Source organism: Catharus ustulatus, chromosome Z (assembly GCF_009819885.2).
Source record: "Catharus ustulatus isolate bCatUst1 chromosome Z, bCatUst1.pri.v2, whole genome shotgun sequence".
In the NCBI taxonomy this organism is placed as follows: domain Eukaryota; kingdom Metazoa; phylum Chordata; class Aves; order Passeriformes; family Turdidae; genus Catharus; species Catharus ustulatus.
The window spans coordinates 40,166,825-40,182,442 of record NC_046262.2 but is presented as its reverse complement, the minus strand read 5'-3'; the positions used below and the strand labels follow the sequence as shown (position 1 = coordinate 40,182,442).

General features: G+C 36.5%; 2 protein-coding genes across 5 annotated transcripts in view; one reads left to right on the top strand and one right to left on the bottom strand.

Annotated features, from left to right (window-relative positions):
• The window catches only part of LOC117011070 (aminopeptidase O (putative)), a 386,126-nt gene that overhangs the window by 119,209 nt on the left and 251,299 nt on the right, over positions 1-15,618 (bottom strand). Inside the window, exons 19-21 of one of the 3 annotated variants that reach the window (XR_004420849.1) lie at positions 8,903-9,302; positions 7,113-7,212; positions 3,935-4,066 (exon numbers count right to left, since the gene is read on the bottom strand). The gene's annotated coding sequence lies outside the window, so the exon portion shown is untranslated. Of the gene's footprint in view, positions 1-3,199; positions 3,247-3,934; positions 4,067-7,112; positions 7,213-8,902; positions 9,303-15,618 lie in introns of all 3 variants that reach the window. The other 2 variants (XR_004420848.2, XR_004420847.1) reach the window with 2 other exon arrangements.
• The window catches only part of FANCC (FA complementation group C), a 64,316-nt gene that overhangs the window by 26,055 nt on the left and 22,643 nt on the right, over positions 1-15,618 (top strand). For both annotated transcript variants that reach the window (XM_033086323.1, XM_033086322.1), the window contains exons 4-7: positions 5,812-5,931; positions 6,746-6,810; positions 9,741-9,905; positions 12,812-12,968. In XM_033086323.1, coding sequence (XP_032942214.1) covers positions 5,812-5,931; positions 6,746-6,810; positions 9,741-9,905; positions 12,812-12,968 — 507 coding nt within the window. The remainder of the gene's footprint in view (positions 1-5,811; positions 5,932-6,745; positions 6,811-9,740; positions 9,906-12,811; positions 12,969-15,618) is intronic.

Genomic DNA, 15,618 nt, shown 5'->3' with positions numbered 1-15,618 from the left:
TGTCTTCAAGCAGAATATACTTAAGAGAAGTATTTCTTTGGAATAAATGATAGATTATTCAGTTTCATCCTGCTGTACTGTTGCTTTGATAGACTCATCCAAGATGGCAAAGAAGAGCTCCGTATTATCACTGGAAAGTCTTAATTAGTGTCAGGTTTGAATGGCTTATCCCAGTGAAATCATCTATCTCCACTGTTCAAAATACATTGGAGCTATTGATTTTCACATCTACTTCTGAGGACATAAACATTTTGGAAAGAGTGTGTTGAGAAGTTTCCAGAAATAAATTGGTTTATCTGGCTCCCCTGGAATGTCTTTGAAACTGTGTCATAAATTGCAGAACAGATGCTACACCAATACAGTTACTGGCATAAAACTTGCTATCTTGTAATAAAAACCAGGTTCTATTTAAGTGTTGATGTCTAATTTCAGAAGTAATTGTGCCTTTAATTCAAGCTTCTATATTTTTCTCCATTGACGTGTGAAGGAAAATATTGGCTATTTCAGAAAGAAAATGGGTGAAAGGGTTCAGAGCTTTTGGATCTCTGCTTGGTAAGTACAGTACTAGCACCTAAAGCATCTCCTTGCCTTGCTAGATTTGTGGACACTAACTGAGTGGGTGTCTGCCTGGGACAGACTTAGATGTTACTTAAATCAGGGGAGGGACAAGTTCTGCTTCAGAAAATTGATTTCTAGGGTTTCATAGTCACATTCCTCATGATATGTTTGTTACGAACAAAGTTACAGAGTAATTCAACAAATCCCTTATGGCATATGGAAGTCAGTCTTCATTACTTAAAGAGGAGTATCAGAAGAGTTAGTTTAACATGTGAAAAGTATTTTAGTTGCTTAGCCCTCTTTAGAAACACAGAGGTTGGAAAACACCTATAAGATCAAGTCCAGTGTAAACACTGCACTGCCATATTGCCACCCAACCATGTGCCCTAGTGCTACATCTGCACAACTTTTGAACGCTTCCAGGAGTGATGGTGCCACTACCAATAGGCCAGCTTATTCCAATGCCTGACAGTGAATGAAGAAATTTTTCCTAATAGCCTGTCTAAACCTCCCCCGGTGCAACTTGAGACCATGTCTTCTTATGCTGTCAGTTGTTACTGAGATTGTAACAGAAGAGACAAACCCCCACCTGGCTACACTCTCCTTTCAGGCATTTGTAGAGAACAATACAGTCTCCCCTCCTTTTCTCCAGACTAAACATCCCCAGCTCCCACAGCTGTCCCTCATAGGTGCTTCAGACCTTTCACCAGCTCCTTTGCCCTTCTGTGGACTTGCTCCAGCACCTCAATGTTCTTCTTGAAGTGAGTGGCCCAAAACTGGACTCAGCATTTAAGGTGTGGCCTCACCAGTGCTGAGTACAGGGGAACATTCACTGCCCTGGTCCTGCTGGCCACACTATTGCTGACAGAGGCCAAGATGCCATAGGCCTTCCTGACCACCTGAGCACAGCTGGCTCATTGCTCATTCCCACAGGTCCTTTTTGGCTGGGCAGCTTTCCAGCCTCTCTTGCCCCAGCCTGTAGTGCTGTCTGGGCTTGTTGTGTTAGACCCAGTGTTGGGCTGGACCCAGCGCATCACCGTATCAACTGTGCTCAGCCCATTAATCCAGCCTGTCCAGATCTTTCTGCAGAGCCTTCCTACCCTTCAGCAGGTCAAGCCTCTCACCCAACTTGTTTCATATGCCAACTGACTGAGGGGCACTGTAGAGAATCAGACCTAAGCATGTTTTGTCCCAAACGTTCTAAGTATTGCTACAGGAAAGGTGTGATTGTGGAGTTGGGGCAGTGCTGTTCTGAGCCAAGTTCCTGCTCTGCCTTGAGATTCATGCATAGTCCCCCACCTCTATCTCACTTCCTGGAGAAGGGCTGGCTGTGCGTGAGTGAACAAAATTGAGTGACAAGTCTAGTTTGCATAAGAGGCATGCACCAGATGAACTATAAAAGGGACTGAATCAGGTCTCATCTTTCTTTTTTCACATTTTTTCAATTTCAGGTTGAATGAGGTTTTGAATAGTGTGCGTTTAATCATAGGCCATGGGGATGGATTTCTTCTCTTGCAATTGCAGCCAAGTTGGTTTCCCTCTTACTTAGTAGTAGTGGGAGAAATCAAGAAAAAAGTCACTTCTGATGTTGCAGTATGCCTGACTGCTGTTTGTTTTCCAAAATTCACCATCTCTATTCTGGAAATGCAAAAATAAAAGGGACTTGTTATTTTTCCTTTTGAATGCAGTATTTCTGCTGCAGACCCACTTCCCTGGCTTGTGAAATGTGGTATTAGTGGATTAGACACTGAGTGGTATTTGATTCACTACCAGGAATAACAGATGATTATGTAGCTCTCCAGCTGTTAACTTTGCTGGAGTAGTGTAGGATCCATGACTGATACCATCAATACAGGAGTGCATTTAGTACTGACAATTTTCTCATCATGTGCTTGAATACCTTGTAGCTATTGATTTTGAAATGATTCCTTAAAAGTCATCAGTATCAAATAAGTGATCGATACTGTGGCTCTGTAATGTGTCATGTGTTTTGATTTTCCAAAATGCTTTTGGGGGAGATTCATAATGTAATATTGGAACCTATCATGAGGTTTGTTTCCTGTATATGTTAGAAAATCTGAAATCTTAGATTTCTCTATAGTACTTCCTGAAAGAGTTAATTTCAGATATTCCCAAGCCCTTCTCTGCAGGGTTGCTCTCAGTCCATTCATCCCTTTTGGAAATATTGTAGATTCTCCCAATCACGGTGTTGGACTTTTCACTTGGTCTTGTTGAGCTTTGTGAGGTTCACACAGGCCTGCCCCTCCTACCTCTGGATGGCATCCCTTCACACCTCTGCATGGCATCCCTTCCCACAAGAAATCAGCTGACATGGATCTTGGTAACATCTGGAAACTTGCTGGGAATGCACTTGAGCCTTCTGTCCCACTCAATCCCATCCCATTGATGAAGACATTAAATATTCCTTATCCTAACTAGTCATTTGTCAAGTATGAGTGAAGCATCAGTATTAATTTTTCTTCCAGACAGCTAATACAGAGTAGTAAAAGAATTATCATTACAAGCAAAATTTATAAGAAGCAAATAAGCTACTTTTTCTAGAGAGGAGGAGAACTTTCTGTATGTGTTCTAGAAGAGTAAGAAAGCTTTTAAACAGAAATAGATAAATGCTTTAACTTACTGTTAACAAATATCTTTGTTGCATGTAGGGATGTCTCAGGCTTTCCACTGCAACAGCCAGTAAAATGAAATACATAAGACATAGAGCTGAATTTTACATGTTTTCCACCTTTAATACCTATTTGTCTTGTATAAATACCTAATAACTCCTTTCATCTTGACTACAGTATCACATTGCCTGTGTTTCCCTTGCCCCCTTCTGGCTGTTCTGAGACTTTGTACATTTCAAGAAAAAAATCTGCAGATTCCTTGGACAGATTTAATAATTTGAAAATAAAGCAACAAAAAAACCCAAGCAAGTAAATAAGCAAGCAAAACCCCAAAACAATACCAAACCAAAAACCAACACAGGAAAGTGTTGCAGGACTTTCATGTAGTCATGTAGACTCTGATGATGTATAGTCATTTTTGTCTTTCTTCTATTGCTTGGTTAGCACTGGCTGTTGCACAAGGGTAGGGGGGAAAAGTAATTTTGAAAGTACTCTTCACAAAGAGTGTTCAATTAGTTTTACCCTTAGGAAAATTCTGGTTACAAAAAGGGTCACTAGATAATAAATTTTGTAATGTTACAGGTGAATGTATGGGGTTTTAAGCCACTCCCTCATTTAGCTGTCATCTGCTGCCATGTCAAATCCTTTTTAGAGATTTTTATGTTTATTATCACTGGTCAAGCTTTTTGCAAGTCTTTCACTAAGCAATCCAAACAGACTTTGTACTTCTCAAGCCCTTTCCTTACCTCTAGTGAAAGCGGCATCCCAGGTTTGATATTGTAACTCCTCGGTTTTTTTTGTTTTCGACTTGCAGTTTGGTCCCTTATCTCATTCTGTTTGGCAAACTGTCCTGTTTTGTAGATACCCTTGATAGTGTTCTGAAAAGAAAATGTAACTTTATTAATAGTTGAAAAAGACAATAAAATATATACGGGTTATTATTTTTTATCAATAAATTGATTAAGGTCTGTTGGGAGATTATACAGTTTAAATAGATTTTAGCTTTCACTTTGGACACATTTTGAGGCTTGTACATTTTTAAAATCCACTCTTTTCTGTCTTTTCTTAAGAATGCAAAAGAATTCAGTGTAAGTTACTACTTTGAAACTGTTTTACCACATCATTTTTCGTCCTCTTTGAATTTTGGGATTTTTCTACATGGCAATAAACCAGCAGTTGCTCCTGTTGAGGGCTATCTAGGAGAAAAGTTGTGCAATGAAAGAAAGTTATATTTAAACATTTAACATAATTCTTCAAGGTAGTAAAAGAATTCTGAGGTACAATAAATAAGGTATCCCAAATGCTTGTTACTTATTTTGATAACTATGATTATTCCTAGACTTCTGGTGTTCTTCTGCTGATTCTTCTCTCTCACATCAATCAAATGTGGAACACATGGATTGAATATATCTAATTCTGGGACATCTGAAGCAGTTGCTTTGGGATGTTCAACAGAAGCATGTATAAATACTTGAATTTGGGAAAGGAGAAAATAAGCTTATGAGATTTCTCTTTCTTTCTGGTCTCAAAAATCTTTCATCAGGTTCTTCTTTTTATTAATAAGAATGCACAGAATAAAGCAGCCTAAAGCCATGGAATTCACAGAGGTTGCATCTGAACCTTTCTTTAATCATATGTTTTTTAAATGAAGACCTTTTACATTGTATACTATTCCTGACCCTCTGTTACAAAGAATTTTACATACTTAGTGCCATATATAGTTTATACTTAATGTGTCAGTGATACATAAAGCTCTGAAATAAACCCTGGAATATAACTGTTGTTATGTCAGCGTGCAGCAGTCAAGAGCAGGAAGAAGTGAAAGCTGTAAAAAATGCTGAGCAGACAGTTTGATAATCAACATAGAATTATCTCAGCTCAGTTGTGACACCTGGAAGCTAAAACCTGCTCAAGATTTTGCATTTTTGGTTTTCATAATGAGTTTGCTACGGAAGATGCTGGGGTGTAAGATCTGTCCAAATGACAGCAGAGCTGTAGTGCTTAAGAACTAGGAAAGCATGAGTTCATGCCTGCAGAACCAGTGTATCAAATCTGTTAATCTGATTCAGAATCTAAAAACAAAGGAGTGCTTAGATTATCATATGATGTATTTAAAAGGTTTTAATGAGATGTAACGCATTTGGTAGTGAAATTGGTAGAGAAGTAAATGTCAAGATAAGATTTTTATCATCATCTTCTCAAAATAACGAGGAAATCAGGCAAATTACAGTGTGAGACCAGGCCTTGAATTCCAGAGCATCTTGAAAAAGTGATATGGAAAATTTTGTTTTCTTGATCATGGTACTGACCGAGACTACAGATGATTGAAATAGTTCCCAGAGAACTGAAACCTAGCAAAGGTCTTTGGTTTTGATGTGTATGTTCTCCACTGCTGTTGGACAACTGCTGAAATTGTGTGGTGTGAGTGAACCCACATTTGATTGTAGCAGCTGCAACATTTTCCTTATGGTTGGTGGGAGCTGTCTGCTCTTCTGTATCCCTGGTGTAAAATGGCCACAGCCGATCAAAAGGCCTCAGCTCAGACAGAGTTCAATAGCTGCCCTGTTCCTTTATGCAGCTTGTGGTAGCCTGGTACTTTATTGCCATTCTGTTGATTTTTCAGAGTTTGCTATGCCATCTCTTTTCTTCTTCTAAGTGGGAAAGTAATGAAGCGGAAACCAGTACATTCATATCAGCTCTGGGCTACACATCAACAGATTATTATTGTCACATGGTTAAAAATGTAAGTATTTTGTGTAATTGAGATTTTGTTAATAATAAATCACCAGTTTATAAGCACATACATGGAGCTGTCATTGTGATAAGGAACATGAACTGAACTTTGTTTATCTTTTCTTACCTCAGTTACTTTTACAACCTTCTAAGGGAAAAAATGAAGTGGGAGAAAAAATGAAGTGGGAGATCTCTGGACAAATGAGAAATTTTTATTAGATTACACTGTAATAGATGTTCATAAAAACAAAATTCCCATTGCTGTTCTGCTATAACAAAAGAAAAACCCTCTTCTATCATTATTTCTGCCCATGAAGTTAAAATTGTATTTATTATTTTATGTATTAGAATGTAATTTCTGAATGTTTTTTTTTTTACTATATTTGCTGCATTTAAAATGGGAGATGAGCCCTAAAAGTTAACTAGAGTCACTTTTATGTTTAAGATATATAAAAATAGTGGGAATAATATTTAATAATATATTGACTTGAATTAACAAAGCATGTAAAAATTATTAATAATGGTCTTCTGAAAGTTGCGCCCTAACTCATGGGGAAGCAGAGCTAAAATGAATATTTTTTTGTTTTGAAATATATGAAGTATAATGTATTATAATAACATTTTGCAATTCAGTTTGTTCAGTGACTTGGAGACCTGTAATTTAAAATCAATAATAAAAAAAAATTAAAAATCAAAATAGATGAACAGGGCAAGTTATTAACCTTTACAGTACATCAGTCACACAGAGAACCATGCAACTAATGTCTGCTTATTGGCAGTAAAGATAACATATTTTATTTTATTTATTTTATTTTATTTAACAGATGGTTGGTTCATTAGTAACAGAACTCAGAGAAAACCAGTTCAATGGACTTAACATTCAGGAGAGGTAGGTGTTAAATAAACATAATTTTGATATGTTTTGATTTGGGTCATTACAGTTTAGGGAGGATCATGTTACAGTCTTGGACAACTTAGGCTTCAGTTGAAAAGTTTTGGATTCATATGTTAGATAATTTAAGGTATGGACAAGCTTGGTAATTTTGGCTTCACATTAAAGTTTGCACTTAACCTAGGAGTTATAGAACAGTTGGAAGGGACCTGCAAAGATCATTTGCCTAATGGTGCTGTTGTCACTATTTTTCACATGATCATGCCTTTTTGTTGTCTGATTTGTACCTTTCTACTGACCTTGAAATGCAGATCATATTAATTTGTTGGTACTGTAAAAATGATGTCATTTGAATGTCAGTAGACCCGATGGATTGCATGTAAATTAAGTGAATTGCAGCTAAGAAAACAAAAGAAAAAAAGATTATATTTTTAATATAAACTATGCATTTAAATTGTGTCTTCTGTGTTAAGTGTATTAAATTCATTAGATTAAATTATTAATAACAGAATGTTAAATACAAATAAGCAATACTTATTAATAATTTAATTATTAGTGGTGAAATTATTACACTAATAGTGCTATGTAATAAAATAAATGAAATTATTGTTGTTATTATTAAATAGTAAAGAACCTAATAAGTAAATAAAAGCATTTAAATATTAATTAAATTGAAATAATTAATAGTTAATGAATTGAATGAAGGAAAATGCCTTTGCAAATTCTGTTACCCTTCAGAGCCAAAACCAATGCTTTGAAAAGAGTTTTATGACCTATTTCACACGGCTTGTAAAATTACAAGAAAGAAGAGGCTGATTGAAATATTTTTCTTGCATCCTGACCCAAAATCTTGGCTATTCTTCTCCCTTTCCTCTTTGCACCTAGATATTTGCTAAAGAAGATTAAATGGGCTGAATTTGTTTAGAACTGATTTTAGTATTAAAATCATGGATGCAGTTAATGAGTAGTATCATAAAGTTTCTTTCCATGTAGGAAATAAACGCCCACATTTTTAAAAGTAGGGTGAAACAGACTTAGGTGAAAAGTTGGTTGAGACTGTTGAGAAGAGAAATACCTGATTTCTGCTGGGAGAAAGGGAAAACTTTGGACTTAGGTTGGTTTTAGATGTAGGAATTATTATATGGATATTTATTCAAATTCCAGAGACAAAAATGTTTGCTTTTAGAAGTGTATATTTTCCCCTTTCTCAATTTAGTGATATTTTAAAAATTCAAATGTTAATAACTGTGCAAATTAATTGTACACAGCGGAGTGCATTGTGCACTATTCTCTGAGAATATATTTTGAAGATTATGTAAAAGAAAGATGCCTTTACATAGTTTTTCTTCTGAAGTTAAGTAAGACTAATTTCATCTGATAAATTTTGCAAGTCCTGGGTAAGAAATTAGAAACATAATTTCGCAAGGGAACTGTTTTAGAGTTTCAGGTCTGTGTATCCTGAAAAATAATGCTGCACGATACAATCATCCCAATAATTACAGTAATTTCACGACCATAAGGCGCACCGGACTATAAGGCGCACCCCCCAGGAGTCGGCAAAATTCGCAACTTTGTAGATCATATAAGGTGCACTGGACTATAAGGCGCATTTTTTTTTTTGCAGCGAGGCTCCGCCCCCAGCTCCCCTCTGCACGGTTACTGGACGTGGCCCCGCCTCAACCCGGCAGCCATTGGCCCCCGGGCCCACCTGTACCCGGCAGGGGCGGTGCCGCGGGCCCCTGGGCCCGCCTCCAGCCGGCTGCCGTGGCACTGCCGGCTTCCCCCACGGCTCACAGATCACACTTCCGGTTTGGTGAATTTCACAACTTTGTACATCAGATAAGGCGCACCGGACTATAAGGCGCACTTCCGGGTTTGAGGGAAAATTTTAGTCAAAAGGGAGCGCCTTATAGTCGTGAAATAACTGTACCATTCCTACAAAAGCACTTGTACCAAAGGTGCATTTTGAAGTATTTCAGTATAAGAAACCTTAAACAAATACTTAATCAGGTAATTACTCAGAAATGTGCATCTTTGATAATGTGTCATGTTTTATTTCTCTCTCTGTTTAAATGATGGTGATTAGTACCTCATGTCCATACTGCTGAGCAGCCTCTTGATTCCCATCTCAGGTCTTCAGAAGTACTATTGGTGACTCCTCAAAGAAATCCATCCAGATTCTTGCAGAGAATACACTTATTTTAGTCAATCAGGAGACACTTGCAGGAGTTCAGGGAAACCTTTTACAAACAATATCTTTATTTTACCATATTTTGGTTTGCTACAATTCAGTATTTCACAGTTTTTAGTCTTCGTGTCTTCTTGTCAATGCTACAGTTTCATGTGCTAGAAACAAGTTTCTGTATTTTCTTTATATTCCAGATTCTACTGTCTTTAATAATTTCCAACCATGTAGTTTAGTGAGAAGATCCAATGAGTAGCTTGTATATAAAGATCCAAAGGTGCTACATATTCCTTCAGCTGAAGATCTGTAAGACAAAATTTTTCCAGCTGAGCACTTGAAGACAGCAGGATTTATAAATTGTTAAGAGGAAAGAGAGGTTAAAAAAGCAACAGGAGGCCTGAAAAGCAGCTAGATTGTCTCTTCTGGGGCACTAGAAAACTTACAGGGGAGCTATGAATCTCTAGTCTTCATGACCCTGGGAAAGACAGAGAAGTGTCTACCAGGAAGGATGTGGTGATGGAGCAGCACAACTGAGTGTTCAGTTCAGAATGGTGTTGATATCCCTCACATGGTTTGCTTTGAGCACTTAGATATCAACATTTTATATGACTTCTTAACATTCTGCATGCAATATGGAATGATATGTCAACAGTCATTCTAGTAAATAATTTTTCAGCAGTTAGGTATGCATGTCTTACATTTAATCTTCTGTAATATGAACTGTGTTTATATTTTCCCTCAGCATTTCATCCAGTCATGTGAATGCTATGTCCATTTTCTGTGTGCCTCTGATTACTTTGCCTGATTTAACTCCGTTGCTGGAAACTCTCCTTCTTTACCATGGAAGTTCATCAAAAGAAATTCTCAGTTCAGAGTTTCTAGAGGCTGTGAATGAAGCGTTTTTAAAGTAAGTAGCAGGGTTTGTATTATTGTTTTGCTTTTTCATAAAGACATTCAAGTCAATTTTTTTTTTCTAGGTTTGTGTGCTGAATGCACTGTACACCTTTCTAGTAAAGTATTTCCCTGTCAGTTAAATAGCAGAGCTGAGGCTGTGGGCCAAAGCAGAATTTCACATTGCTGATGCACAAACTTTGACATAACAGCTTTAAATATCAACTGGGACGTTGTCTCACAAATTCACTAAAAAGGAAGTTAGAGCCTTCAATAGGTTTTAGGAATTTTGTGGAAACTGTGAGATAATTCTTCATAGAAATGTCATTTATGTGTCATATAATGTATTACCATTCCTAACAACATTTTGGGAGCCATTTTCATTTTTCTCTGTGTAAGATAGATCCTTATGTTTGATGTTTTCATAATTCTTTTGGGTTTTGTTGGGAGTTTTTTGGTGAAATTTGTTCTCCAGATTTTAAATTCTCCTGGTTTTCAGTAGATTAGTTTTAATGAATCTGAGAGAGGAGCAATTTGTGAAATACAGGTTTGCTTGTTTTGCTACCACTAAACCCACTGTTCTGATAAAATCAGTCTATGGATGAAAACCAACTGAGTGAAGCTGAACATCAGCAAGGTTGGCTATGCCAGGAAAGGGAAGATGTCAGGGAAAGCCAGCCTACTTTTGGTTGAGAATTGCTTTATTCAAGTTGTAGCTGAGGTGCTGTGTTATAAACAATTGGTTTTTTTAATACTAGGAAATCTCCCTTGTGAACATTTTATGTCAATTACCAATTTCTCTCCTTTTTCATTTAGTTTTAATTGCTTCCTCTGTACTCATCATAATTTCTGAGATGTTCCAGTGAAGATTTTTGTGGTCATCCTTTGAGGGCTCCAGACAAAAATAGATAATTAATGGAAAAATACAATAACTAATCCATGTATGTTGCTAGAAACTGAGGAAAAGGAATGAAAAAGGAAAGTGAATGTGGAGGTTTGTAGTGAAAGATGTGCCCAAAAAGAGCTATCCTTCAGTTTTTTGCGTGTCCGTAATTTGTGGCTTCATTTATCATTCATGTTCCACAAGTTTGAAAGACTTTGAGAGGAGGTTCACAGGTTCTGAACAGATGGTTTGTTCTCATATCAGTAAGCTGACGGGCAGTCCTCATGACAGACTTATGACACTTTATGTTGTGAGTAAGGCCATTCTTTGGATGATCCTAAGAGGTTCTTCTGACTGAAATAAATGTCTCTTTACTTAACTTTTGAACTACTTACTTATCAGAGTGAACAAAAATACCTGATTTCACATTTCACTTTTGACTAAGTGACTCTTGCAGGGTCCTCAACAAAAGTGCATGGTTTCCCTGAGAGCAGATACAGGCTCACATGAATTTTGCATGTTATATTCCTGAACTGTCACTGAGCTCATGTAGTCTTAATGTAAATGTGCTTGCATTTTATTTTTTTCTCGCTCTGACAACTGACTTCTATTTTCCCTAACTGTTGTGTTCTGAACATGTCTTCTTTCTGAACACGGGTGAAGCCTGCCCCTGAAAATAGGTCACTTACTGGCTCCAAAGAACTTAAAATTGTCCTGGTGGAATGACCTGCAAGTTCAGCTCTGGAAGTATAATCATTACAGTTAACTTCCTGAATGGTTTTTATATCTTGCAGTTGCAATACCTCTATGTAAGCTTATTAGCTTTCTTTTCCTGCCATAATATTGTCTACCATGCTACCACAAAAACAACAAGAAAGTTGGTAGTGGCAAAATTAGCTAATATCTTGTCATTCTTAACTTACTCTGATGTGCATATGTGCTTTAATAGTAGTATTTAGTAAAACAGCATCCCAAAATTGAGCATTGCTTTACAGTTTTGAAATTCTGGATACTTCAGTGTATTTCTTGTCTCCACATGCACACTTTAAGTGTACGTAATATTGTGTGGGAAAAATACAGGCTTTTAAATGAAATTCAGAATTCTGAGAGCTGATAATTAAACGAATGTGTGGCAAAATAAATATATTAAAAATAGATCGGAAAATGACTTTAGTATTCTTTCTGCTTTTACCAGTAGCTTTAGTTTGCATGTACTCTCCGGTCTAATTTTAGGTTTTTTTAATCTTAACTTGATTTAAGACCAAGGCAAATATGTCTTGTTATTTATATACTGTTTTGGTCAATACCTATGAAAATATTTCAGGATATTTGTGCTGTGGTATCTCTTCTTGGGTGGTTAGTTTAGTGTATTTTGATTAATGCTGGTCCACACTGTGCCATTTCTTTTGTACTGATACACACCAATAGCTGAAGTCTTTAGGTGATAATTTCTTAACTTCTTAACTATTTGTTAAATAGTTATCTGTTAAATAGCTCTGCTCGGTGATGGTGGGCTGAAGACTTAGCTACCTCTAAGTATTTTTTTTTTCTGTTTTCTTTTTTTTTTTTCTTGTTGTTGTTGTTGGTTTTGGGTTTTTTCATTATTTCCCTGCAAAGATAGGTAATGTTTTGGTTACACAACAGAAATATTATGCAGAATCTTCCTACTCATCTATCTGCAGTAGCTGTTTGCAGGAGCTAGTCCAGATTTGAGAGAGCACAAGGTCCAGGGAAAGGACCTTTCTTGAGAGAGGAAGGGAGCTCTAGACCTAAGCGTTCTGTTTCCATTTGATGAGATTTATCATGACCAAATTTCTAGGTTTTGAATGTGTGGTGAAGTTGCTATTATGATTTGCTGTTGAACAGGCTACTGTAAACAAGATCTCTCTCTTGCTTCAGGTTGATCTTTGTGCATCCTTTTTCCCCATTATGTTTTTTTAAAAAAAAGGGGTTAGTTTGTTTTTGATGGGGTTTTTTTGTCTTCCTTCTAGTTACTCAGGTAAGACAGTATTTTCCTTTCGTTTTTCTTTCTAAACCAGGAAGAAGATCTCTCTTCCTGAACCAGCTGTCTTCAGCCTTTGGCTTCGTCACTTACCAAGCCTTGAAAAAGCTACCTTACATCTTCTAGACCAGCTGTTTTCCATTCAGTTGAATTCACTGGAAGAAGTGGCTCGTATTATAAAAAACTCATTGCTGGTATGTGCAACACATAGTACATGTGACTGCTCTTTCATTCTTCAGGAGTGACAGTTTTCAGATATGTCAGCACAGAGACATACATCAGCATAAATGGCCTTCATGGGACATATGACTTGTTAATGGAAGCCAAATCTTGAGTCTTACAAACATCACAAATTTTTTATTTTTTACACTGAATTGATAGAATAGAAAAAAGATTTCATCCAGTGATGATGAGGTAAAGAAATGAGGATCCCCATTGGTGAGGGTGCTGAGTACCTTCCTCTGTCTTAAAAATTTACAAACTCTGGCCAGGAAGGATTTGAATCTGTTTTTACTTCAATCTTTGTGCCCTTGGAGTTCAGCAGTATGAACAACTGGAATCCCTTGTAGATTATTTTATTATGGACTGCTTAGTTACTTGGTTTTGTTTGCAAACCTTAACAAAATTCTTAATGCAAAACATTTGCTAAACTGTAATTAAAGTTTGTTTTCAAATGCTGTGTTATGCAGAGCACCAAAAATCATTCCTAAGAGAAAACCTGGCACAGTAATTTTTCAAAAATAATGAGCTCGTTTGCAGCACTAAATGTAAATTTAATTGTTAATTGCAGTGTGAAATAACACGTGTGCTATGCACTCAAATTATATGTTTCATAAAATCACAGAACTAACGAATGGCATATGGTATTTTATTTTCAGCCTATGAAACTGCTTACAGAGTATGTATTCTAATCAGGAAAAGAATGCTACCTTTAAATATTCTTCCTTTTAATTGAACTTGCAAATCTCTTATGTTAGGGATCCATTATGATACTTGCAAATCTTATCAATGGCTTGGTGTCAGCAGTTCTTCATATGCCATCTGGGGATTTAGGTATTGCAGCACACAAGGCTATATACAGGGTCTATGCCTAATTTTTCTGTATCAGGTGTGTTGTACATTGTATATATTATCTGGTACTACACCATATACCAGGTGAGGAAAAAAAAAGTTATCTAGATTTAGGTTATAAATACATAAAAAGAAGTCAAATACTTGTTTCAAGTGTTATTTTTTATTATTTATTTAAAATGTTCGTACTTCAGTTTTCTTCACATTCTGATCTCTGCAAAGAATGAAACATTATTGTGCTAGCACACTTATGTTGTCTTTACTTGTCTCTGCTCCAAAGACTTTGTGCTTTCAAAATAAGATATTCACAGACTGGCAAGACCAGTGTAGCAGCTTTGAAAGCTGGTTTAGAGAGGACATCCTGTGGACAAAGAATGGAATAAATGGAGCCATAAAGAAGAGGGCGGTAGGCAGCTGGATATTGATGATTGGTAGGCATTGATAAGAGGAAGGGTGCATAAATGGGAGATGGCATAACAAGTGAAAAAAAACCAGGATGGGAAGCTTCAGAGAGGCAGTATTGAAGGAAAATAATGTGCTCTGGAAATTGTGTTCTAGATACATATTATTTTGTACAACATGTACATGGTACTGTAAAGATGTACTTGCTTGACATTAAATTAGTCAGCACTTTGAATCCAACAGTATAATTATTTAGCCTATCTGAAGGATATTTAAATACCTTTTTAAGAATGTGGATGTGCATTTTTTGGCAGTTGGATTATGGTGTTTTAGGATGTAAGCTCTGTTTGCCTTATGGATTTAGTAATAGTGGAATCATGAGACAAAACTAGACTTCTGTTTTCCTACTTGGAAGAAAACCTTTAGAGGACAAACAGTCAGAAATATGTTAGTGATTTGATTATAGTACATTATAAGAAGGAAATTTCAATAAGCTCTTTCATAATTACATTATCAGAGTAATTTATCTAAATCAAGTATCTTGATGCAGTAATCATACTGTACATAAACCTCTTAGAGATGTAAGGTGCCCAGATAGTTGTAAACCACTGTACTTCTCTTATGAATTCCAAGAGTAATTGTTGTGTGATGGTCCACTAACTTATGTTTATATGCCATGCTATTATGTTTGTGACTTTGTGGCTAAACTGAAATTAATATTGAAAATTCTGTAGTTACTCGGAAGTAATAAAAATAAGTGAAGTGACCATCACAGATCTTAGCTTTTTTGGAAATGAGTGGGTTAGTGGATGTCTTCCTTTCTGAAGTAACTTTAGGGTTTGTTGTGTGCATTAACAACTAAAGGTGCGGTAAATACACATACCAGTGTTTTCTGCTTTACCAGGAATGGGTAGACATGTATGTACACAGATTTTTAAAGCCTGTGTGTGTAGAAAGGGATGTGATTGAATTGGTGTCATTTATAGTTTCTGTTTGGTTCTGAGATAGCTTTCAAAAGTAGTTTTATTTTTTTCAAAGGTATGTTGCAAAAAAAGTGCAATAGGTTGAGACTGCTTAAAATTTGTTAGCTGCTTCTTTATAAACCATCTATTCTTCCTGCGTTTTGTTTTCCACCTTGTCAGAATAGAATCATCAAATCATTACAGTTGGAAAAGACCTGGAATATCATTGAGTCCAACCTTTGACCAAAAACCAGCATGTCAACTAAACCATGACTCTAAGTGCTACATCCAGCTGTTTTTTTAACACTTCCAGGGACGGTGACTCCAACATCTCCCTGAGCAGCCTGTTCTGATGTTTAATCACCCTTTCACTGGCAGAATTCTTCCTGATGTGCGCACAGGTTGACAC